Consider the following 24,819-nt stretch of genomic DNA (forward strand, 5'->3'; position numbering starts at 1 on the left):
CTACCTGCAGCCTTCTACACTATATTTCATTCACAGCAATTGATTTTGGGTAACGAGCTCCTCCCACAATGCTTTTCACCATCTCCAGGTATATTTCAAGAAATCACGAGGCATTTCAGTTGTAACTTATTTTGAAAATGATTAAATAATCGAAAATGCATTAAGATGTTAGACTCCGACTGCCGCTGTCAACACGATCAACTTGCCCTGCGTAAACTTGGACTGAACCTGGACCATCAGTTATTATGATTACTATAACCTCTGCTCAATGTTTTTAGTCTATTCACAGGACTAAAAATCATCCAAATTCTCCTTTTAAACACAGATTTGGGAGACAAAAAAAAAATGTGTTCTTGTTATTTGCAGATTTTGGTGTTACATTAAACACAGTTGACCTGAAAAAGAAAAAAAAGAAAAAAAAATGCTGCCATTTTATCACATTTGGAAAACACATTTCCAAACTGCTGAGGAGTTCCCCAACATGCGTGAAGTTTGTCTTATTACCAGTGTACTGCTCTTCTTATATTAGTCTTTTATGCGTGTTATGTCTTTTGTGTCGTACAGCTTAAGCCTTCATTAATAAAAATAAAAATCATCCTGAATGACCGAATGTCCATTATAATACATTAAAACCACTTTTTTTTTCTTTTCTTTTAATAGCTGTCGTTCAGACAGCATGTAGGTGCATATTCAGAGACAAGCTGTCAGTCGTGGGTGGGATGAAACACACAGTGATGTGAATTTGAGGGAGAAAAAAAAAAAAAAAAAAAGGACCTTCAAGCATCACAGTGCTGCAGGCGCTGTGAGAAATGTCAAGGAACTCTGGAAGCAAAGCTGCAATGACGCTTTATGAAGCGTTTTTTGATCCATGACAGTCAAACAGAGTGCTGCTAAACGGGGTGTGTCGAAACACGTAGGAGACGTGTTGAAAGAAGAGAGGATTTTCTTTTTTGACCACGTCTGACTGACTGAACCCCCGCACAGAGCAGAGACAGGGAGTGACAGGAAGAGACAAAAGGAAAATATTATGAAGAAGAAGAAGAAGAAGAGGAGGAGGAGGAAGACATGGCAAGAGAGCAGGTGAGAGGCGAAAGACAGAAACAACCACAGATGAGAAGCAATCTTTTTACCTTCCTGCTGCCGTCCTTCTCTAATCTCCCCAACAGCATGTCAAACTGTAACAAAGAAAAAAAGACCTCATCAAAACCATGTGAAATATCAAACAAATAGGTTCACCTCTATTATACAGTACAATACCGCCCAGGAATAGCTCTAACCTGCCTGTATCTGAGAGGTTCAGATGAGACTCTGAGGTCGTTTGGAGGATGTAGTTCGTTGTGATGTTTTGGATTTCATTGAAAGATCTTTATAGATCTATAATTTGTCAATTTATATTTTTGAAGACAGAGAAAAAAAAGATGACAGGGTACGTTTGATAAGTCCAACAAGTACAAAATCTGTTTACGAAGTTTCAATACATTTTGGACCACTGTGTGTATTAATGTTGATGTTTCTGGGAAGATGGGTGTAATACTTAAAAAATGAAACTGAAAAGAAATTGTATTTTTACTCTAAATGTTTGCGACAGATATAAAAAGTTGCAGTACAGAAAAAAATTAAAAATATATATTGCTATTAAGATCCACAAATTAGCCAGGAATGTTAATGCTACAAATATTAGAAGAAAAAAAAAAAAGCAAAATAAAAAAAAAAGATTTACATGTTTTTTTAAAGGATTAAATTATGCAAAGCTTGAATTCTTTCATAAGTAAAAGAGTTCAGTTTCAGCTTTTCATCAAGTCTCTTGCCTTATGTTGTGTTAATAAAGACAACACTCATTGAGTTCATTTAATATATTTAAGTTGACTCGTTTTGAGTATTCACACTACTATTTTCCAGACGAGGTCGGGAGTACAGTTCAACGGAGAGTCTCTGACCCTTTTAAAAGAAAGCAGGCTTCATAATGGCTCCGCTGGTGTGAGGCCTAATCAGCTCATCTGTCACCAGCGGGAACATTGTATTTGATCTATGGCTGTATTAACTGTGCTAACAGGCACCGAATGACTGCGCGGGCCGTTTTCGCCACACTTCAGAGTAAAAGTGGGTCGCTCACCTCTCGACTCTCGATGACGAGTTCACTGACACAGCGCATGAACATGTTTTCTCCCTGGCTGTCTTTTTCATCGCTGCGGAACCAAATCAGAAACACACACGTAACAGAAATTAGCGCGGAGTCAGGTCGATATAATGTGTATCCGACTGTGTGTGTAGTTTAGGGTGAGGAAATAAAAATAATTAAAAAAAACAGTGGTGGATTATTTACCGTAGGAAGTAGAAGTACTGCAGGGCTTCCCGCGGATCGGTGGACTCGAACTTGCGAGTGTACAGCATGAGCAGACGGATGAAGTTGAGGCGTCGCACGATGGAAGGGTCGCCGGGCTCCTGACTCACTACAGAGGACAGTTGGTTGGACTTTTAATTTTCTTCCTCGAGCGCCTGCGTCTCTATAAAAATAGAGGCGATCCTACTCACACAGCTGAGCGCTCTGACCGGACGACTTCAGCAGCAGCCGCAGCTCGTACAGCACCAGCGCGACGTGCACGGCGTGACTTCGCAGTCTCTCCACACGAAACAGGAACGCCACCGCCGCCTCAAACTGTGCTGTCAGGAACAACACCTGGAAATACAGGAAGGGCTGCTGGCTGGCAGAGAAGTGAGATTCTCCTGTTGGACGAAAAGATTCGAAAGAGAAAAAGGACGATCAGAATAATTTGGAGGGTAAAAGGTCACTGCTGACAGCGGGTTTAAGATTTGGCAGCTTTTAAAAGGTAGGTGTCAAAAAAATAACAATACTGCTTTCACTACAAGGCAAAACGTTTGATTATTGACAGGAAAAAAAACAGACAATATTGAGGTTGAGATGCTGCATTAATTTTGCGTTATCACAAACTTTCATTCTGTCAATTTTCAAGACTTTCGCAACGTGGCAAGACAGTATTTAGGGGGCTCTTTTGTATTGGTTTTTTAATAGCAACTGTAGAGAGGGGACACGAAATTATGGTGAGAAAGAGGAGGGATGACTTGTCACTATGCTGGTGCTAGATTGGATCAGTGGGAGGAACGCTGTGCCTGTGATTGTTTAAGTTGTGTGAGGATTAAGGTGAGGATTAAGGTTAACGCCCGGTTGAGTGACAGTGAAACAGCCAGCTCAGCAGGGGCAGTGTTGAGTGTAGGACGTCCCTCCGGCTGCTCCATTCTAGCGCCGACATTGTAAAAAGGGTCATCAACCGGCATCGAACCGGGGACGTTGCCGTGGTAACACCTCGGCGACAAGGAAATCAGAACAATCTTTTATTGCAAAAATATCAATCGAATGTTGAGCAACATTAATATTGCAACATTAAGCGGTTCACCAAAAGCTTGACCTGCATCTTTTTTTTTTGTTGTTGTTGTCTTTCTATGCTGGTTTTTTTCCTTCTCTGCTCTCCCCTCAACGCAACTGGTCAAGGCAGACGGCCGCCCAGCTCAGATCCTCGTTCTCAGGTTTTTCCTTCCAACAGTTGCTCATGTGGAAATTGTTAAATTGTTGTTTTTTTCCTCTGTAATATTCTGAGGACGTTACTGTATTAATTGCCCTGAGGTGACTTATGTTGTGATTTATCGCAATAAAAAAAAATTAAAAAAAGGAATTGAATATTAACTAGCAAACCAAGACTTGAAAGTAATATACCAAAAACTCTGCAAAATTACTAGAAAAGTAAAACAGAAAAAATAAACTCCAACATGTATTTTGTCTTATTAAATATTGACATCACATTAAACGTACTTGAGTTGTGGTTTTGTCACAAAATTGTTTTTAAAGGCCCTGCACACCCACACAGGTGTTTTTAGTTATTCTATAATATAATTAGAAATATTACAAATTGAAATGTATATTAATTACAATAATAGGAATATGCTGAAAACTGCATGAGACCATAAACTAATAATAATGATAAATGTGTAAAATTTTTCCAACAGGTGCAACAAAGCTCAGAGGACAGAGAGGAGGCACCTGTCAATCATGCATGTGTGCACACTGTTACAGGATGCGAGCAGAAGTCTAATTAGGGAAAATAATTTTATTCACCTGTGTGGGTGTTTTACTGTTTCGAAAAAAGAATTATATTATATATTATTATTCATACTAAGGAAACAGCTTGTCTTTAATTTATTTAACTGTAACAGCAAGAGGCCCAGTTTCTTGTGAGGTTGCCACCCGCCATGTGATGAAGAAATCTTAAAAAAAAAAAAAAAAAAAAACGTTTCGATGAAGTGCAGGTACTTAGTCATCAAGTTTACTTTTTAATTATAATTCCTAATCCTCTTGTTGGCTGAAAGTTTGAGGAGAGCGAACAGGGTGGACCATGTCAGCCATTTTATAGCCTTATCTCCGACTTACAGCATTTTAGTTCAAAAAGCGAGAGCGTACGAGAGAGAGAGAGAGAGAGAGAGAGGGAGAGAGGGAGCGATGGAGAGGAGGAAAAGGATGAAGGAGGAGAGATAGGCGTGTGGGTGTAAGTGTGTGTGTGGGGGGGGGGGCTGCAGGCGAGTGTGCAAACCAGAAATGAAGAACAAATACGTATGCCAGGAGAGAACGTGAAAAAGGACAAAAATCAGTGGGAGGGAGGGAGGGAGGAAAGGACGACGACCGTGAGAGGAGACAGAGGGATGGAAGATAAAAGGAGAGGACGGGGATGCAGCGGACGTCTGACGGAGGAACAGAGGACATGAGGCTGCCAGTATGTGAGAGAAATGAAGATAGATTAAAAAAAAAAAAAAATTAAAAAAAAAAAATGTGGTGGGGGGAGGGAGGGGAGGGCTTTGTGTCCCGCTGTGAAGCAAGATGGAGGACAACGAGGAGCGCTGTTGCCAGACGACCGAGGGGAGGCGAGCGGCGGAGAGAAAACAGAACGAGGCTTCGGGCTTGTACTTCACATCGAGTGGGAGGAGAGAGGGAGGGGGAGGGGGTGCGGACGGGAGAGAGAGGGACACCGAGAGAGTTTGGGGTCTTATCTGAATGGAGCAGGGTCGGCCCGTGGAGAAGGCAGCACCCAGGGGAGGAAACTGTGCCTTGCTGGGTCTGCGGGAGGAGACGGCCTAATGCCTCATACGGTCCCCTTTTCTTCTGTGTGTCGCGTGTGCGTGTGCGTGTGTGTGTGTGTGTGTGTGTGGGTGGGTGGGGTGGGTGGGGTGGGGATGTGGCTGTTTAAGTGGGAAGTCTTATTTTGAACTGATTTTGTCTGAAGAAGAATCAAAGTCGGTCTGATGGCTTCACGAATGTTGTGGTGGAGTTTAGAGGACTTCTATCTGATGTGCGAGAGTGGGATCGGTTCCCGAAACGATGGATGAAGCGTTAAAAAAAAAACACACACAAAAAAAAACGTTTGCGGGGGTTTGAACTTCTCTTTTAAGCTTTCGGTTATTTTGTGTACGACGCCATGAATGCTTTGGAGGAGGAACTGTCTGAAAGTGTGTCTCTCGTCCCTTCATTGCGTGGAGACAGCAACGTGAAGCAGGAGGACAAACACTGTGTGACCTAGTTTGTTTCACGCATGCTGAACTCTTAACGGTGTAACACAGTTATCCGTCCCCAGTTCTCCCCTCCCGATCTAAGCTGCTGCAGTTTTACTGAAGGTGTCTGATAAAGCCTACAGAGAGATGGAGTTATTTCATTTCCTGCAGGGACGCTGGTGACTCGCTGTTGTAGCGAGAAACTCTCCCGGCTACAAAAAAAGACGTGAAACTGTGACGCCGTTTCTACATTTAGCAGTTTAAAAATCAATTCACAAACAGAGTCGGACTCAATTTTTTTTTCTACTGACTGCTGAACTTTTGTTCCTATGACAAAGCTCTGAGTCACACTTGGCTCGTTGTCCATAGCAACAGCTGCCGATGCTCATGGGTACTGTAGTATTTAAAGCGGTGCGACCTACCGGAGTGAAGGAAAAAACAAAAACATGGATGCTCTGAAACAAAGCTGAAATATTAATCGCGTTTGGCTTCAGTGCTGTTAAATTATCCAGCAGAGTCCTGTATTTCCCTGCTGAGGAACACTGAAGTTATCGTCCAATGAAAAGTTTTAGATGGGACTTTACAGAAGGGAGATGTTCTTCAGACATCCTGCTGCTTTGCTCTTCTTTCTAATCTACTTTTATTTTTTTTTATGGCTTTTCCAGTGCAGCAAATCGTTTTTTTTGTGTGCTTTAACATCAGTCCCCTTTAAGATAGTATGTTATACACTTATAGCAACATCATAGGAGTAACACATTGTATGAATATTCATAGGGAAGGACAGTGAGAAGTCAAGAAGCAAAGAAAAAGAGACAACTCGCAGGTACTGACAACAATATTCACTTAAAGAATCGAACCGGGTTTTGAGCCCTTATGTGGCTGATCCATATTAAATCGTTTTTCTGTTGTTGTCAACCTTAAATTCAGTGTTTCAAGTGTATCGGATCTGCACAATATCCTAAGTGGAAGCTTCAATAAGCCCACTTAGCTTTTTGCATCTCCTTGCACTGTATAGTATTTGTTATCTCTGTACATTCTGTGTGTCTTCAAACTTGTGCAAAATCAAAAAATTAAAATAAATAAGAATTCTTAAAGTATAAATTGTGTAAAACTGTAAAAGAGCTCAGGAAAACAGATGTTTTATTTTTTTTTTTTGCTCGATGCATTTACCAGATCTGCACCCGGAGGTGATTGTTTTTTTTTTTTTTAACCTTTACTGGAGGCTGCTAAGCTCATCTCTGAACAACATACTGGTGTTAATAAACCAACAGTAACCCAAATAAAGTCTGTTCCACTGGCAGGAGGGGGTACTCAGCATGCACGCACACATCTGTGCCCGCCCCCACCAGCCCTGCAACAGCCTCTCAAGTACGGCAGAGGACAAGATAAAGGACAGAGAGGTAGGTAGAGGAGGCAAAGCTCGTGTTTATACAGTGGAAGTTATTTCCAGAGCTGAAACGAGGAAATGCGGTCGCCTACCGTAGTCCTCCAGCAGCTGTTTCTGTAGCTGTGGCAGCGTGAGTCGGTCCTGTGGAGAGCTGCTGCCGTCATCATCGAAACACACCTGGTTCAACTGCAAGGGACAGAAAACGGTGCACAACGTATACAAATCAGGGAAAGAAACACAATACCTTGTTTTAATGACGATCTCTAAACAACCCCCAAAAAATTAAAACAGCAAATGAGATACACCGCACCTTGAGCCAGAGGTAGTCTTCGGTCTTGTCGGCCACCTCTCCGTGGTTATCACTGATGTCACACTTCCCGATCAGGCAGTAGACGGCTCTCTTGTAGGGGTCGGCGCTGTTCCTCAGCACTCTGCGGTAGTGAAGACGGAGCTTGTTCTCTGAAGTCGGGGAAAGGCTGAAGGGATCAAAAGAGGCAAAATATATGAGACGAGATTGCGAGAGCTGACACCAGTTTGACCTTCCTCGACCTGCAGCATGCGGGGCATCATCTCCACGAGACGACGCGCCCTCTCACCGTCTGTCGGGGCTGTTCATGTACTCCTGGAACCAGGACTTGAAGTCTCCCAGCTGATGCTGCACTCGGTTCACCACCTGCATGGCTGCATTCAGATCACCACAGCGCAGACAGTAGTAGATCACGGCCCACACTGGGTGGCCTTCAATCTCACCGTCCTGTGTTGCGCACACACAATATTTCATGGAGTCATTTCTTAATTTTTGTCAGCATGAATATAATGAACAATTCTGCCCCCATGGTGTGAATCTGACTGCATATTAACGACGTTTTCTTTACCCATTACCCAAATATTTAAACAGTATGTGTGTGTTACCTGCATGCCAGGCAGGGGCCCTGGTAGTTTGATGTTGAGGAAGCTGCGCACTAGTTGGTATGTTCCCGGCACCCCTCCTAGCTGGGCCTGATGGAGGTTTCCGAACACGGTCACCATGGTGTAGTTTTTATAGCTGAGGAAAAAAAGAGACATACACACAGAGTTCAGTACCATGTTGATGTTCAGCGACGGTTGTTTTTGATGCAGGTGAAAAACACGTCAAGTTGGAGAACCAAAGTGCCACCGTGTCACAGTTCAGGTTGTTTGTGCCGATTGTTTTCCTTCAGACGCTTTGCTACATAACAGCAGATCTCAGTGTTGACAGTCGGACCCTGGTGGACGAATTGGCGGTGCGTAACCCTGTGAATGTCAACAACAACAACAAAAACCACCTGGTTGTGCCTTTTTTGGGCTTCTTTGAGACGTGAACACCAGCTTGGACAGTTCATTGCTTAATTGCTGTAGACGTTCTGAAGCATTTCGAGGGTCTGTGTTGCCAATTTCCCAAGTTGGACACTAAATTTGATGTGTGCCCTGTGTTCAAGTCAATGGTGAAATTGCACTAGTGGTCACAAAAACACATAACACAGACAATGATGATGATCAAGAGACATAACTTGGAATACTTATTCATAAAAGGTATTTCTTCCCCCCTTGCTCCATGCGCATTACTGTGCTGCACTGTTTGCGCACAACAGAAACAGTCTGAACTTTCGGACGGGACCTCATACTGTATAACTAACTGCTGCACTTTAAAAAAAAAAAAAAAAAAAAAATCAAAATCAAAGTTACCTGTTCTCTAGGAAGTTGAGCGCCTGATGCACAAAGGCCATCTGCATTTCAACAGAGGTGCGACTCTTAAAAGTGTCTTTGGCTGGAACCAGCCCCACGTCCGTCATCTGCTTCACCATGAGCCACATGTCCGATACATTCTGGAGGGTCGAGAGAGAGAGGGACGGTGACATGGAGACAAAACTGCTCCATCTGAAAATAATAGTTAACTTCACGGTGATGTGACAGATCGATGTTCTTACCTTGTCATCCAAGCTTTCTGCTGCTGAAGCACATAAATCTCCCAGATCAGGCTGGATGTGACCGTTGACTTTCTTCTCATTGAAAATGTAGATCTGAAGGAGGCAAAGGTGGAGGGAAAAAAAAGAAAAGGGAAAGGCTATGTGAAAAAAAAAATAGTTAAATGCTCAGATTTAAGGGTTAAATTAGGACATTTCAATGTGTAAATTTTTTTTCGAAATTGTCTTACAACTCCGTCCTGAGCCTGAAAAGTAAAGAGCTAATTCTACGACCATCGAGTGAAATGGTTCACAATGAAAAAAAGCAAAAAGAGAATCACGATGTTTAAGAGGTCATCGAAGAGAATAACAAAAATCAGACAAATGATGCCGCACGCGATGTGTCGACACATGGTGGGAGGAAGAGCCACATTTGAAGTCATCCAGAGAACGGAAAGAAAGAAGGTCAGGCAGGATGATGGTGATGATGGGGGGGGGGGGGAGAGATGGTGACGAGACAGAGACAGAGGGAGAGAGATTCACCCCCTCTAACGCCAAATCAATCAATATGATTGATCTGCCACTTCCCGGCTTGCTGTGACCCCATTTTAACGAAATGATGAAAGCGATGGCATCACAGACTTTGACTGCAGTTAGAAGCTGCACAACGATAAAAAAAAATGTTGCTCAGAATTGACATCACGATCACTTTCAGGATTTATTTTATTTCCAATACAAAGATTTATTGCACTCATTAACCTGATAAAGAAGGAAACGCAGCAAAAATATGTAAGAACTTGTAAATATGTCTTATTTTTAGGGTAAATAAACCACCTCATGAATCTGACACTGAAATAAAAACCAAACGACTTCAGTCGCTTGTCTTCTTTTATTCAACACAACCTTTTAATACGAGTTTTAGTACGTATTTTTCAGTGGCTTCTGATACTCTGCATCACGTAATGACATCGCTGTAATGTCATTTGTTGAGGGAGAAAAAGAGAGTGCTTCTTTTAATGCAGCTGATGTCCCTGAGGTATGAATCGAGATCATGATTTTTAATATTATTAATCTTTCAGTCCTAATTTGAGTTGACTTTAACGAAAGCCCATTCAAGAGACGGGGATTTTATTCTGATTCTACTTCGCTACTCTGGTATAAAAGTGATGAAGTAGAAACATCCAAGTTCTGCTCAGCAAATTCATTTCATAGATGAAAAGCATGCGATCAAAGTGTGACTCATGTTTTCTCCTAATTTTATCAAAGGATATGACTTTTAACGAAATGCGACAATCTGCTGATGTTTGAGTCTGACAGATAAATCAGTGTGATAAAATTAATGTCAGATGGATGTGGATAATAGTACAGATATATCAGTCGGTATTAGCGTTGTAACGGCTGACAGCAAGAGATCGCTGTACAAAAATGCAACAGATACGAGACGAATGCGTTAAGAGTTATTTTGCATTTAACTAAAACCATCCATCCTGAATCGACCTGTGTGCCCCGACCTCACCTGGAGTTTCACTGTGCGTCAAAATGATCAGACTGACGGTGACTCACCTGTCGTCCGTAGGCCACCTCCACGTTGTCCAGAGCACTCCTTCCTGGAGCGGTCACCTCACTCACAAAGCTGGGCTGTAACAGACAGAGAGGTCACAGATGACGTAACAGCTACACTGCACACAATAAAACATTTTAAAAGCCCACTTTACTTCTTAAGTGGCAATAAGCATAATAAACAGGTTTTTGTCATGTTAAAAATCTACCAGCCCAGGAAGAAGGTCAACTTGTCCTAAGTTTTTTAACATGACTTTTTGCCTGGTGCATGCTGGGATACACTCCCGTAGAATGAGACACAGGATGACAGTCTTTTATTCGACTCAGGGTGAAGATAAAAATAGTGTCCCAGAGTCTCAGATGAAATAGTTATTTTGGTTGTTTCAGATGAGTGGGTAGACAGTGAAGAGTGCACACTGTCGAGAAATCTGCTGGAGAGAATTGAGATTTGCTTTGAAGTTGACATATTCAGTCCAAAAAGTTAAAATATATTACAAAAGAGCTGCTTTGTGTGTGACCGAAAAAATTTGAAAAGAAGCGAGTCTGTTTGTCAACATTATCATTTTTATATATCTGTATTTCTAGCCATCCAACACTATAGTCAAATCAAATGAAATCACTATCGTTTGACAAAGGCAGTGTGTTGCAGATACACTTTGAATTTCACTGAGATTGACTTGATATATTTTGGAAATTTAACTATTTAATTGTAAAATATCAAACCTGTAATCTCAACCCAACTACACACAGAGAAAAGCCAAGAATATATATTTCTTATGGTCTCTTCATTATTAAAACCGACGGTGGTGGGGATGTGATTCACTTTTAGAAAAACATACATTATTTACGACTCATCTTGTCAAACAGAGGAGGTGCCCGTGCAGATAATTCTACAACCTTAAATTAACCAACCGATTTAACATACTCTCAAACTCATAAATTATAGTTAACTTTAGTGATTAATTTTATAGTTCCAGCAGGAATCATTCGACGACAACAACAACAACAAAAATCTTCCCTCGTAGGTAAAGCAGTGATATCTGAGATGTCTAGCTGACAAGTAAAGGTACATTTTTTTGGTCTCCGTGTCGTGTGTCTTGTACCTCCACATCCTGACTGAAGTCCAGAGCGTCTTCTCCGGCTCCGAGCAGTGTGTGCAGCACTCTCTGCTTCACCTGCTCCCACTGAACCAGCATGGACTCCCGGTGGTACTCTTCAGCCAGCAGGAACGTCTGGGCGGACGATGGCGGGGAAACAGGCATCCAGTCATACTCAAGTGTATTTGTACTTTTAATATCAGGGTGCACGCAAGAACATACATGTGCATTATGTAAAAAGAAAAAAAAAAAGGATACCTATGACGCACACTGGATTTAGCAGCAGACCCCTTGTCAGGGTTGTGCTGCTCCACCAGGACCCAGAGTCTATTTTAACTCTCCATAGAGACTTAAAAGTGAGATAATGGGGACGTGAGATAATTGAATCTCCTGCTCAGGGAGACGCAAATCTAGACTAAAGCCTCCATTTACTGGGTTAACTTGGTCACCGCCTGGATATTAAAGCTTTAAGATTTGAGAGTTGCAAAGCTGCAATATGTAAAAAAAATAAAATAAAATAAAAAATGGTGAAGATAAATTTGAGCTATTTAAGAAAAAATGTCTCGTGGATATTCGTAGATCGAAAGCACTGACAAATATAATATTCAAATGTAAATGATCCTTGTCAGTATGTGTCATGGTCACATTCCTTTGACAATGAAAAAAATCTTCAGACCATAGTTATCTATTTGAATTAAAATTTGAAATGTGGCTTTGGAGTACAAGGCATTGAGGCTTTTTAATAGTCCTTCCCTGATGTGATGCGCATATAATTACACCTCTTTGAATTTGCAGGATTTTTATCAAGATGATTGAATGTTACGTTTCTATGGAGAAAAAAATATATATATATGGCATTCTCAGACTTCCATAAAATATCGATATTGGCATCAGACATAAAAGTCTATAATGTAAAATCCATAGAATTGGTTTAAAAAAAGGTTATTAAAAAATAAATAAAAAAAACTTGTCAAGCGGTTGCTGTGCGACTCGACAACTCTGACTAAATACGTCATTTAAACACACATTTCCTGTGATGTTAAAAGCTGAAGCAGTCGGATAGAAATCTGCAAGAAACATCTTACATCCGCTTCGTTCTTTTTAATCTTCAGTGCATTTGTTGGTTTTTTTTCCTCCACCCTTGCACACAAGTCCCTTTTTCCTCTCTAAGGGAGCGGGGAGAGATAATGGGAACGGCAGCTAATTAAACCCAGGGCCTATTAGCTCTGCACATCAGGGAAGCCATTTCAAAACCATTCCCTGAAGGTTCACACCAGAAGGACTTTTAGATCACAGCGAGCAGGAATTACAAATTTTTTTTAGCTTTTTAAGTGCTCAATAGTATGATGTGCTAATGCTCACACATACTGCAGTGTTAAAATATAAGTTGGTAAAACTAAATGTAAGGCAAACGTGTAAAAGACAACAGAGTCTAATCGCTGCATCTTCGTCCTGTAAATTTGTTCATTTCGCCTACAAAGAATGAAAAATAATGCGAACGATACTGAGATGTGGGTTTTGCAGGTCTGTCTGACGCTAGAAGTGTCTTTGATCTGGTTTCCTTCAATGCAGGATTTAAGAGTCTGGAGCTCTTCTTCTTTTTCTTTTTCTTTTTTTGACCAGAGAAGCTATCAGACACTGGACAGATACTGACCCTGCGGCGAGACTCCTCGATGGCCGACAGGAGGGCGTTGTCCCTCTCGTTCTTTAGGAAGCCCTGAGGACGAGGCAGAGACGGACAGAAGGGGAGAGACGTGAGGAGAGGAAGGAGACACGGAGACGGGAGAAAAAGACAGCAGATATTATTTTGACTGGTGAGGACAAAATGAAACCGAGACAAACCGAATGCAGAGAGTTCTGCGGGGACAGATTTAGCAGGCGCACCTTCATTTTCCATCCTATTTCTATTTTTTTTTTCTCCTCAGTCAGGATTATTAACGCGGTCGCTATTTTATAGACGTTAAGAGGCAGACCGGAGAAGTGCCCGTGCTTTTTCACAAGCAGTTTTACTATTCGACTGCAGTCGGCACGGCCTCCATTTTGGTGTCAACTCAAGATGGCTGCCGCTGCATACATATCCACCACTACTCCTTGTGAAGACGGTAATTATTCACGTCATGTAAAAAAATTTAAAATCAAATACAACCACTTACATATTATATACGCAAGCTGTGAGTGTATAAGTAGTGCTTATGTAAACGCCGAAGCGTACAGCAGAGAAGAGGACGGCGCTCATCAGAGGGAGAGTCACTGCATGCAGATGTACACCTTGTGTAAAACTCCAAGATGGAGGCTGTGCTGCGTGTGCTTCGTCTCTGTCCTCCCCGGAGCTCAGAGTGGGTCACTGGCAAGCGATACAGAATCACAAGTCCATTTGTTCAGGGATGGCGACTTCTGCGCTACCGAGCAGTGACGGAGAATAGAGGCAGAACATTACGAGACGTGCGGCTTTTTGTTCGATGGACAATCGTGAATTATCGGCATCGAGTGGAAGCCAAAGCACCGTCGCAGCGCGATGTGACCAAATATTGATATAATCAGACTGAAGTGGAAATCATTACCAGACGGTGACAAAACTTCACGTGAAAAACAGGCTACATTTTTTTTCCCACGCCAATCTCTCTGAAGAACTGATTATGGAGGTAAAGGCAAATCAGAAATGCACACATCCACGTGAAATGTGTTTTAAAGCTCGAGGCAATTAAAACATGTAACAAATGGCAATTAAACTGTGACTGATTATCTTCCATCACAGTTGAGATTCTCATTAAATAACATCACCATGACGCCTGAAAAACACCTGCATTTTAATTTATTCATCTGCCATACTCACTGAAAATGTTGTAGAGCCTCAATACTTCTTTTCATTATTTATTAATCTAATCGTTTTGTAATAAATCATTCAGTCAAGATGAAAAAAATAATACTGTACCAATTAAAATTCACCAGATCCCAAGTTGGTTTTAAACTGTACGATATAAAATTGGAAAAAAACCAAAGCGAATCCTCACAATGAATTTTAATTGTCACAACCGTCGTCCTTTTGCCTTTGACTAATTGAGTAATCAAATAATTGTTTTCGCGCAATTAGCGAGTCTTAATGTAAATGGAAGCACTTTTGTGTCTATAGAAAATACATAAAAAGAGAAAAGTTGATTAGTTCATTTAAAGAAGAGAATTAATCGACAGTAGAAAAAAAAAAAAAGGGCAAGATGATGACTTAATTGAGCTTTTCTTTAATTGTTGTGAGGAAATTTCACAGAGTGAGATGCTTTGCTTCTTGTTTGGTTTGAGACACTTGGATTATTATTCAGCTTTGGTGACTTACAGGTCAGTATACCAGCTGCTGTGTGCACATTTGCATTCATGTGATGTATAGGAAAGTACTGCCACTCCTTATTATACAAGAAAGCCCTTAGTTACGCTGCATTTTTTTTAAATTTATATAAGGGTAGGTCATCCTCCTCTGACATAATAGCCTCTTAAGTTGGAGGAAGGTTGCTCCCTCTGTCAGATAATGGCATATTAATTTACTGATGGCCTTTTTGGCACCATTTGTCTTTGCGGGATCGTTTTCAGCTCGAAGAACAAGCATCTGGCTCGAGACCTGGCATTTGTCAAAGCCAACTAGAGATTATTCTGATCTACGGGGGTTGTGAGAGCTCTCAGCTTTCCTCTCCCGTGTTGTCCAATGGCGGCTGTGCCCACTTCAGGCTCATTTCTACCTCTTTCTTTTCCTTCGCTGCTCTCAGACTTCACCTCTGTCTGTCATTGCGTTCCCCTCCTCCTCGTTCACTCGCACCTGTCTGTGCTGTCAAATGAGCGCAGATTGGAAGCACAAAGGTTCGCTTTTATGAAGAAGAAAAAAAAATAGCTGATAATTACAGTGTGTGATCTGACTGGGTCAATTAATCTGTCCTTCGTATAATATACCATAAATATACGATTAAGAGATATTCTTAAACCGAAGGAGATAGCTGATAAAATAATCAATATGCTGACGTACCCTGGTGTGTTTCAGGGTGAGCCGTCTTACCACAGAGTGGTTTTCAGGAAATTGTTTAGTCCAACTCACACCGCTGCTGCTGCTGCTGCTGCTGCAGCTGCTGCAGCATCAAGATGGCTGAACAGAATATTAAACACAACGTACGAAGCAAATTAGTTGTCTTTTGGGTCACATTTCACTTTATTCCTCAACTGAAGGAGACGCTACTGTTGGTCAAACAATATCCTTGATATTATGTTACGTTATTTATAAAGACAATATTAACCATCTGTGGCTTGTGCAGGTCGCGAACAGCGATTTTTCCATCTTAAGAGTGAGTTTAACTTCTTCTACTGATGATAAACCACAGAAGAAGATATGATGTCACCCTGAGAGAATAAGTCAATGCACACTAACCAGGATGTGGCACACAGATGCTGGTGCTCCATTACGGAAAATAGGCCAGAGGTGTATTCTGCTGCAGCGTGGCTGCTGCAGGTGTTTGAGTTTACAGGAAAAATAACCAGTGGCTGATTTTGTTTTTTTGTGCTGCGACTTGTGTGTTACGGACTTTATGTTGTTCAGTCATGGTGGGCAGCAGCTTGGTAACTCAAAAAAAAAAAAAAAAAAAAAAAAAAAAGGTACAATAATGTGTCTGACTTTTAAGAAACAGCTTTCATTCAGGTCATGACGTAACGGAGAAACCCAGTTGGACCAATCATGCTTACGTACATCGCAGCATGAAAATCAAAGGCCAGTATTGATTTCTTGGTTCACATATAAAAGAACAACTTTTGGCAGCTGAAGCTAAACTATCTAACTTACTGAAACATTTAAGGCTATTAGTCTATTCAAATCCATTAAGAGAGAACATAAGCTTGTATATTTGTCTTTTCTTTTTTTTCCCTCCCTCGACCGAGTCCATTTACCCCTTTGGTCCATTCTCCCCTCCGCCCGCTCCGTCCCTCTCTCTTTCTTTCCCCATCTCACTATTTCCCAGGAGAGGCTGAGAATAGGTCTATATTTAACCACTAACCAGAGAAGAGCTCAGGTCAACGCTCACTGGAGAGCTGCACTGGAAAAAGGAACAGAACAGAATAGAATAGAACAGAATACAATACAACAGAATAGAACAGAACAGAACAGACCAGAATAGACCAGAACAGAATAGAACAGAATAAGGAGCTTATGGGATATATGTGTTATATCAGATCAGGAGAGTGTATTAGTCATAGTGATGATGACTCTTCCAGTAAATTGGAGAAAGGAAGATGAGATGACATCTTTTCGAGAAACACACAGGAGGGTGGGGTTGTGGGGGGGTGGACGAGAGAGGGCGGGGGGGGGTATCAAAAACGAATGGTGGCACATAACCATTCGTCCAACACTGGACGGCGCTTCCAGGGAGTCGCCTCAGCATTTTTTTTCCACCTCAACAGGAGGCAAAGATTTTCCATCTCTGTCATTTTGCTGCCTGTTGCCAGCAGCACTCGCGCTGCCAACGACTTTGCCTATACATTCATTTTTGTGCCAAATGTAAATTGACAACTTCGCTAACAGCTGTGGCCAAAAGTCCCATTTGCCTGACATTTAAATGCTTCAAACGAAATGCTCTTTTTAGCTCAAAATTGTCATAAATATTGACCAAAAAATTACTTTGGGCACAAGATACGTCACCATTATTAGATCATAAGAAAAGAAAGGTTTTGTTTTTTTTCCAAAATGCTGCTGACAAAAATATGTTGTTCCTCCCTTCAGGATCGTGTTTCAGTGAAGAAACTAACCAGTTTTACTTACATGTAGGAATATTTCAAAGCTTTAACCCCAAGCGGGCACAACATCATTGTTGGCAACATCAAAACTGCTGTGTAATTTCGATTAGTACTGAACAGCTGACAGACTTGGCATGTTATTCAGTCTGAGACACTCTGTACCAGAATTTCACAGACAAAAAAACCCTACCAGCGCTTCAATTCCTACTTGCGTTCATTCCCAAGTGGAAAGAATAAACATAAAACTCGAGAAGAGGCAATTAAGAGACAGTTAAAGAGCCACGCAGACCCCCCAAAAAAAAAAATTCTTAAAAAGAAAATACGAAGACGTTTTTAGTCGAGACAAAAGCATGATAATCGCTCTCAATGATCAATTCGGCGCGAGGCAGTTGGTTTATCTATAGATTCACGTTTCCGTTGCCCCACCCCAGTATTGTATATCCTCAGGGATCTGCAACCCACTGTGAACACCCACAGCCTTGCTGGCCAGACAGCCCAGAAGCTTCTACAGGAAGAGGAACACAGCCACAGAAAATGATCTAATAACCGCCGATACATCAGGAAACACTCACAATTGTTTTTGGAAAGTCTGTCATCAAAAAAAAAAAAAAAAATACACCTAACGGAAGCTCCATTGTGTGGATATTATAAAAGATCAGTGGACTGCGTATCTAAAAAAGAATTAAAAAAAATATACGTTTAATTGTGGGCCAATAAGCAAACATGTTGATATTTTAGGAAATCAGATAAAAACAACGATGCTTAAAAATGTTGCGTATCTCGTGTTCACATGTGCACGTATGTTCCTTCTCTGTGCCGGCACACGGGCCCCTCACGGTCAAGATAAGTCACACTGTCTGAACGCCTTGCATGTGATCTTATTGTATATTCAGGCAAATCGAGAGCATCGGATTTTCCAGCCTTTTGACGTGGCGTCACGGCTATCGCCCGCTGACAGAGGCGGTATGTTGTAGAGATCTCGAGGTCTCTAGGAATCCAGAGGCTGCATAAGGACACAGTCGAAGAGCACTTAAAGGGGAAATGAAGGGAAGAAGCCGCCGCTCGCCGTGCAAGTCATCGTCAAAAGTAAAAGTAGGAGGCATTTGACCGTGACATAATTAGCCTACCACCGTCTGACGGAGTGTGTGTGTGTGTGTGTGTGTGTGTGTGTGTGTGTGTGTGTGTGTGTGTGTGTGTGTGTGTGTGTGTGTGTGTGTGTGTGTGTGTGTGTGTGTGTGTGTGTGTGTGCGAGAAAGAGAAACCCCACCCTTCACTCATTCACTTCCTGAGTGCCAAAAATCTATACAGAAAATTAACATATATATATATATATACATATATATTTATATATATATATATATATATATATAATGTATGTGTGTAAATTCATTTAGGGGAGGGACATCTGCCGACTCGCACCAACAGTTAATTTATACGATCATCTCCATCACTGCTACAAAGACACACACACATACATATATAATGTAGCACCATCAGAGAGGAGAGGAAGACAGACAAGTGATAAAAAAAGTGACAGACAAAGCACATGCCTGTCTGTGAGTGAGTGAGTGAGTGAGTGAGTGAGTGAGTGAGTGTGTGTGTGTGTGTGTGTGTGTGTGTGTGTGTGTGTGTGTGTGTGTGTGTGTGTGTGTGTGTGTGTGTGTGTGTGTGCGTGCGTGTGTGTGTGTGTGCGTGCGTATCAGTGTGTATAGGCAATACTCACTCATGCTGCGAGGCTTCCTGTCTGCCTGTCTGTCAGGCAGGCAGACAGATGAGAAGACGGGAAGCGACAGGGAAAAGTAAAAAAAAAAAAAAAAAATTAAAATTAAAAAATAGTTTTTCGTTTCTTTTGTCTGCACCTGTGTGCCTGGGCTCTGACAGCCCCGGAGACCTGCGTCGCCCCCCTCCGCCTTCTTCGTCCCCACTCTGTCGTCGTTGTGCCGGGGGGCAGCGGCAGTGGCCGCCATGCTGGGGCGTGTTCCCTGTGCCCCCGTCGAGCCGGCATGGCGGTCCGCTTGCAGCCTTTCCCCTTTTGGAAAGCAGGCCGGTGTGACTCTCTCGTGTGTGTGAGCCGGAGAACCGAGTGGAAGTGCCACATCAAGACTCACTGGAGGTGGTTTTATTGTCGGAGGGCCGTACCAACTGAGCGCTCAGACACAGGGGGAAACCGCGAGAAGAACTATGGATTCATATAGAATATCAGTTCCTGCCATCAGCTGACACCCCCCCCCACCCCTGCCCGCCCCTCTTCTCTCTCAGCCGTCATCCTCCATCTCTCTCTCTCTCTCTCTCTCTCTCTCCCTCCCTCTCACTCCTTCCTTCACTTCATCCAAGCATCTCTGACAGCCCTCTGCCTCCTCCCTCCCTCAGTCCCACTCATTTTCTTCCTTTTTTATCCATCTATGCATCCTCCCTTTCTCCCCCCCCCTCTCTCTCTCTCTCTCCTCCCTCAGCTCAATGCAATTATAGTAATGGATTTTTTTCCCCCTCGGTTGATGGCTTCCGACATCCTGTCTTGAAATGAGGCTAATCATGCTCTTAAGGGTCATGTTTAGTTAATGAAGGGTTTGGGAGGCACATGGGGGGGGGGGATTCCTATATGCTGGCTGACTATTACAGCACACACACACAAAAAGCAGGCGTATTAATCCACACACCTCCACTGTAAGTTTTGTGCACATAGCACATATCAGAATCTCATTCACACCCGGGCACGTGCCATTATAGACGCATTTATGTGTGCCGGCCAGCAGCAGACAAAGATGCACGCAACCCCCATGCAGACACATCCCTGCTATACACATTCATTCATAAGCAAACTGTACACGGCAGCAATCGATGGAGACTGACACTGATACAGGCGTGCAGACACAGCACAAGGAGCTTGTGCACGACACACACAGACACACACAGACACACACACACATCCTGTGAAGCTATGTCAGGAGTGTTCGTGTATCTCAGCAGATGCTCTGGGCTTAGCCAACTGCATCCGCTGAATGCATGCCATCAGTGCTGAGGGGTGTGTGTGTGTGTGTGTGTGTGTGTGTGTGTGTGTGTGTGTGTGTGTGTGTGTGTGTGTGTGTGTGTGTGTGTGTGTGTGTGTGTGTGTGTGTGTGTGTGTGTGTGTGTGTGTGTGTGTGTGTGCGTGCGTGAGGGGCTGGGGAGGGCAAGAGAACAGAAAAGAGAGGCAGGGAAAGGATGTAAATGGGAGAGGGAGGAAAAGAGGAAAAAAAAAAAAAATCTGAGCGGAGGTAATGTAAAAGAGAAAAGGGAGAGAGAAAGCAGAGGGACCAGCTGAAAGAGAGTGAGGTGAGGAAAAGAGGAGAGGGAGAGAGAGAGAGATGGAGAGAGAGAGAGCTGGCAGAGAAAGATAGAACAGTGAAAAGTGAGACGAGGACACAGAAAACTGCAGCCGGTCGCCATTTTTCTACCGGCGCTGCTCTCTCTCCGCCTTCCACTTCTACAGTTTTAATATTTCTGTCCATTTCGTGTCATCTCCATCGACTTTCTCCGGTATTCCCCTTCACTTTTCTGCCCGTTTCCGCTCCTCTATATTCCTGTCCGCGAGTCCTCCTTCCTTTATGTATTTATGTGCAATATTATATGACACAAAGAACAAATAAGCGCAGGAGCGCTGAACGCCGACCCGCAGCGGTATCGCAACCAGCACAAAGAACATGCTGTACAGTAGAAACGCCACGCTGACGAGAACCACTTAATTGTAAAGACGTCTACGATGTGGTGAAAAAGTCTGCGAGGCAAATCTGTACACGACCGTTTAATGCAGCGTTTAGGTGTGGGTGTCGAGAACCAATCCTCAAATCTAAAAGAAAAAGGGATTTGTTAAGAAACCGGCTCTACGTTTAATCTCATGATCAATAGCTTAAATTGAGAGCAGTCCTGTCCATTTATGATGGGTAAAAAAAAAATTAAAAAAAATCTACCAATGATATCCTCATCCCCGTCAGGCATACTGAACTAAAAATACCGATTTGTTGGACGATGAGGAATAAAATGTACTTTATGCATTAATCTAATGTTAATTAATCTAAAATAGAGTAAAATGCTCATAAAAGGTGACGCCATCAGATCTCTTGTTTATAAAGACAAACGAAACAATTAAACAATCATTAAATGTTTGGCATTTTTCATTAAAGCCCAAACGATATATTGGCTCATATGGACCCATCATAGATTTATAGTATTGGTATATGTTGGTTGATATGTACCGATAAACTTTTTTTTTACAGAACATAATGTAGAAAAAGAGGCTTGGGGTAAATTAGAAATTGTTCTTTTTGAAGTTATTTATGATCTGATGTCAGTGAAAACATTAAACTGTAAAACATCCTGCGTCCACTATGTCTTTTTATCACCAGTTTCAAAAGCGTTCGACCACATTTAAGTGATGGCAGCAAAAAAAATCTGTTTATATACATATTGTATATTGAGTGTTTGTATAACGAATATCAGCAGATATATTCAGAATATCATTTTTTTTGTGCTCCCTCATATTGGTATCAGCCCCAAATATCCAGAATCAGTCAAGCTAAAATTTGTATTTGACAAATAATGAATTATTAAAACAGTAGATTACACATTACGTTTGTATTTACAAAAAATATTTTTGATTGATGACTCTCCCTTTAGACCGTGTAGAAACACAACTTACTAATTACTTCTAATTATTCATTAATACTACGGCCATAAATAATTCTTTTCTATTTACATTTTCCAAAGTGTTCACTCCAACAAAAAAAAACTGACGAGATAGACAGAAAAATATAGAAATAATATCCAGAGATAGATAGTAAATATTCTCATTTTATCAATACACTCAGTCTTATTACGTTTGAATAAGTTGCTGACTGTCTTGAGATGTCTAAAAACACACAACATGCTGCGTACACCTCCATGAAGCGTCTTTACAGCCTTCTATAGTGAGATCCTCACTAGTTCGCGCTCAGCCATACAGACGCATCATTCACACACCGCTGCCCACGAGATATGTGTGTGTGTGTGTGTGTGTGTGTGTGTGTGTGTGTGTGTGTGTGTGTGTGTGTGTGTGTGTGTGTGTGTGTGTGTGTGTGTGTGTGTGTGTGTGTGGAGGGATGTAGCAGCTCACTCATGCGCAAACATACTCATTTATATATATATATATATATATATACACACACACACACACACACACACACACACACACACATAAATAATGGCAGCACGTTTGCATTTCCTTTGTGTCCCGTCAATCACCCTTTGAGTATGCCCATCCCCGTGACCTCACGTCCTTTAAACCAAAAATTTAACACAATGCTACACACGGAAGTCGAGTTGAAGCACGTTGGCAGGGATGCGTCGACCTAATGGGATCACTGCAGGTCCAGAAGCTGGCCTTCTTAAGCAGATCAGACATATCATGCCGACGTGACACATCCACAGCGAATACTGTGCGAGTCACTGTCAATATGTAATTTATTGTTTCCACAAAATTACCTTATTTATATTGAATCATGACGGACAATTTTTTTTTTTTTTTTGTGCCAAAGCAATCTCCGGCCTCGTGTTACATTTAAAAAAAAAAATTGTTTAAAAAAAGGCTCCAAACTGTGAGGTATACAGATTTTAAATAAGGACAAAACAGACCAAAATAATATCCGATTGTTAATCAGAATTGGGAGTTGAAGGCATCAAAAACAAAAGTTTGAAATCAGTGGATCTCATTATGGCAATAACGCAGTCAGACAGAAATTTGATGGGAAACAAATATCGTGTTTAATACACAAATAGTGTGTTCAATACTGCGAAGATAAACTGGAGAAGCTATAATGTCTTGTGGGGTTGAATCAGCTGTTATAGAATATGAAGTGTTTCAGCCATTTCAGCACTTACTGCAGCCGCCACCATCTCCCATCTCTCAACTCTACGCGTCAGGTTTCACTGGACACTGGGGGCAGTAAAGCGAATTATTAGACCAATGTCTTTACAGAATGACCAATCCTGGAGGGTTTAACACATGTTTGTTTTTTTTAATATACGTGTTAAAACTGCTCTTCCAATGCTAGTTTTTGTTGTAAAGAAATGCGGTTTGTCTTTTTTTCCCCCAACAACGTACCGTGTTGATGTCGTGTTATGTCTCAGCACCAATTAACCTCTTCTCTCCTCGGCGTACTTAGTGACACAAAGTGACTAAAAACTCTCCCAGCAGGATGTTAAATGGAGATCTGTAGGAGCCGCAGTGCAGAAACTTGGCTCGGTCTGTCCTCTGTGGTTTTACTTTCAAACTGAATTTCCCTGTTGTTTCGTTATTTCTGGCTGACTGGGCCTCCTGAGCATGCTTCAAATTTGTTTTTGTTTTTTTGTTTTTTTTAAGTGTGCGGCTCCTTGTCATGGAGCCAAACACACCCACTTAGATTAGACTCACAATTAGTCACAATTTGAAATTACAGTCAACTGTATATGATCTCATGAGCTTCATTAAAGGAGAATTCCCAGTGTGTCAGCAGACAGCTTATTAAATGATTACTCACCTCCGTCTGGCCGGATAGTTTCGTACACCGAGTGACCAGAAGGTAGAAACTGTATTCATCCTTTTTAGTTTTAATAACAGTGCTAAAGAGATGTTGATTTAGCTCCATTGGCAGTTTTGAGGACATAGGTGAGGTAGGTATGTTAAGGTAGGTTAATTTGTATAAATTAAAAAAAACAGCTTTCAGTATTTCAGAAAAATTTCCAATATTGTGGCCCTCCTGCCACAAAGAAATAAACCCACTATAAAAGACTATTATGTGCAGTTATTTTATAACAGTTATTCACATAAAATATTAATCAATACACTGGTTGAAAAGATGAATGCCAACATAATGCTATTCTCTCTGCTGACCTTCCTTCTATTCGCACCATTTCCTGGAATCTGATTGTTTAAATGGAGCTGTGGTTTTGCCTTTGAAAACGGCAGCTGAATTTTTCGACTGGATTTCCTCCAAAATGAAACTTTGTAATGTACCATCTTCTTCTAGACCGCTGAGGGGAAAGAGCAAAAGCCTGGGAGGAGGGGGAGGGGGAGGAAGTGTGTGTGTGTGTGTGTGTGTGTGTGTGTGTGTGTGTGTGTGTGTGTGTGTGTGTGTGTGTGTGTGTGTGTGTGTGTGTGTGTGTGTGTGTGTGTGTGTGTGTGTGTGTGTGTGTGTGTGTGTGTGTGTGTGTGTGTGTTCACCCCCACACTGCCAACAGCTAAGTGCACTTCCAGTCAGTCAGTCAAACCCACCCAGGCCAGCAAACATCCGGCTGACCAAGAGGAATAAAAGAGATGTCGATGAGCAGGAGAAGTAAAAAATGTGAAAGACTGACAGCCGGACAGCGGTGAAGGAAGAAAAACAGAAATGAAGGGACGAAGAAAGAGATGGCGTTAAACTGCTGTCATATCTATGGCTCAACAGGACGAGAGGTAACAGAGGAGATGAATGACGGACAGATATAGAGGGAGGATTAATCAGGGAAAAGAGAGAGAGAGAGAGAGAGAGAGACAGGAGCTCAGGGAAATGCA

The 24,819-nt window shown here is 41.9% G+C and overlaps 1 protein-coding gene across 2 annotated transcripts in view; it reads right to left on the reverse strand.

Annotated features, from left to right (window-relative positions):
- The window catches only part of nup93 (nucleoporin 93), a 30,348-nt gene that overhangs the window by 2,201 nt on the left and 3,328 nt on the right, over positions 1–24,819 (reverse strand). Inside the window, exons 1-14 of one of the 2 annotated variants that reach the window (XM_069705366.1) lie at positions 19,000–19,391; positions 13,174–13,236; positions 11,526–11,654; positions 10,426–10,500; positions 8,887–8,979; positions 8,645–8,784; positions 7,853–7,985; positions 7,537–7,694; positions 7,251–7,416; positions 7,033–7,126; positions 2,533–2,724; positions 2,324–2,450; positions 2,114–2,186; positions 1,131–1,175 (exon numbers count right to left, since the gene is read on the reverse strand). In XM_069705366.1, the coding sequence (XP_069561467.1) occupies positions 1,131–1,175; positions 2,114–2,186; positions 2,324–2,450; positions 2,533–2,724; positions 7,033–7,126; positions 7,251–7,416; positions 7,537–7,694; positions 7,853–7,985; positions 8,645–8,784; positions 8,887–8,979; positions 10,426–10,500; positions 11,526–11,618 (1,389 nt within the window). In that variant the 5' untranslated portion in view covers positions 11,619–11,654; positions 13,174–13,236; positions 19,000–19,391. Of the gene's footprint in view, positions 1–1,130; positions 1,176–2,113; positions 2,187–2,323; positions 2,451–2,532; positions 2,725–7,032; positions 7,127–7,250; positions 7,417–7,536; positions 7,695–7,852; positions 7,986–8,644; positions 8,785–8,886; positions 8,980–10,425; positions 10,501–11,525; positions 11,655–13,173; positions 13,237–18,999; positions 19,392–24,819 lie in introns of those variants that run through there. The other variant, XM_069705365.1, reaches the window with a different exon arrangement.

This window comes from Brachyistius frenatus, unplaced genomic scaffold (genome assembly GCF_029030835.1).
Source record: "Brachyistius frenatus isolate BFR_SWC_R1_liver_20210118 unplaced genomic scaffold, ASM2903083v1 Contig_55, whole genome shotgun sequence".
In the NCBI taxonomy this organism is placed as follows: domain Eukaryota; kingdom Metazoa; phylum Chordata; class Actinopteri; family Embiotocidae; genus Brachyistius; species Brachyistius frenatus.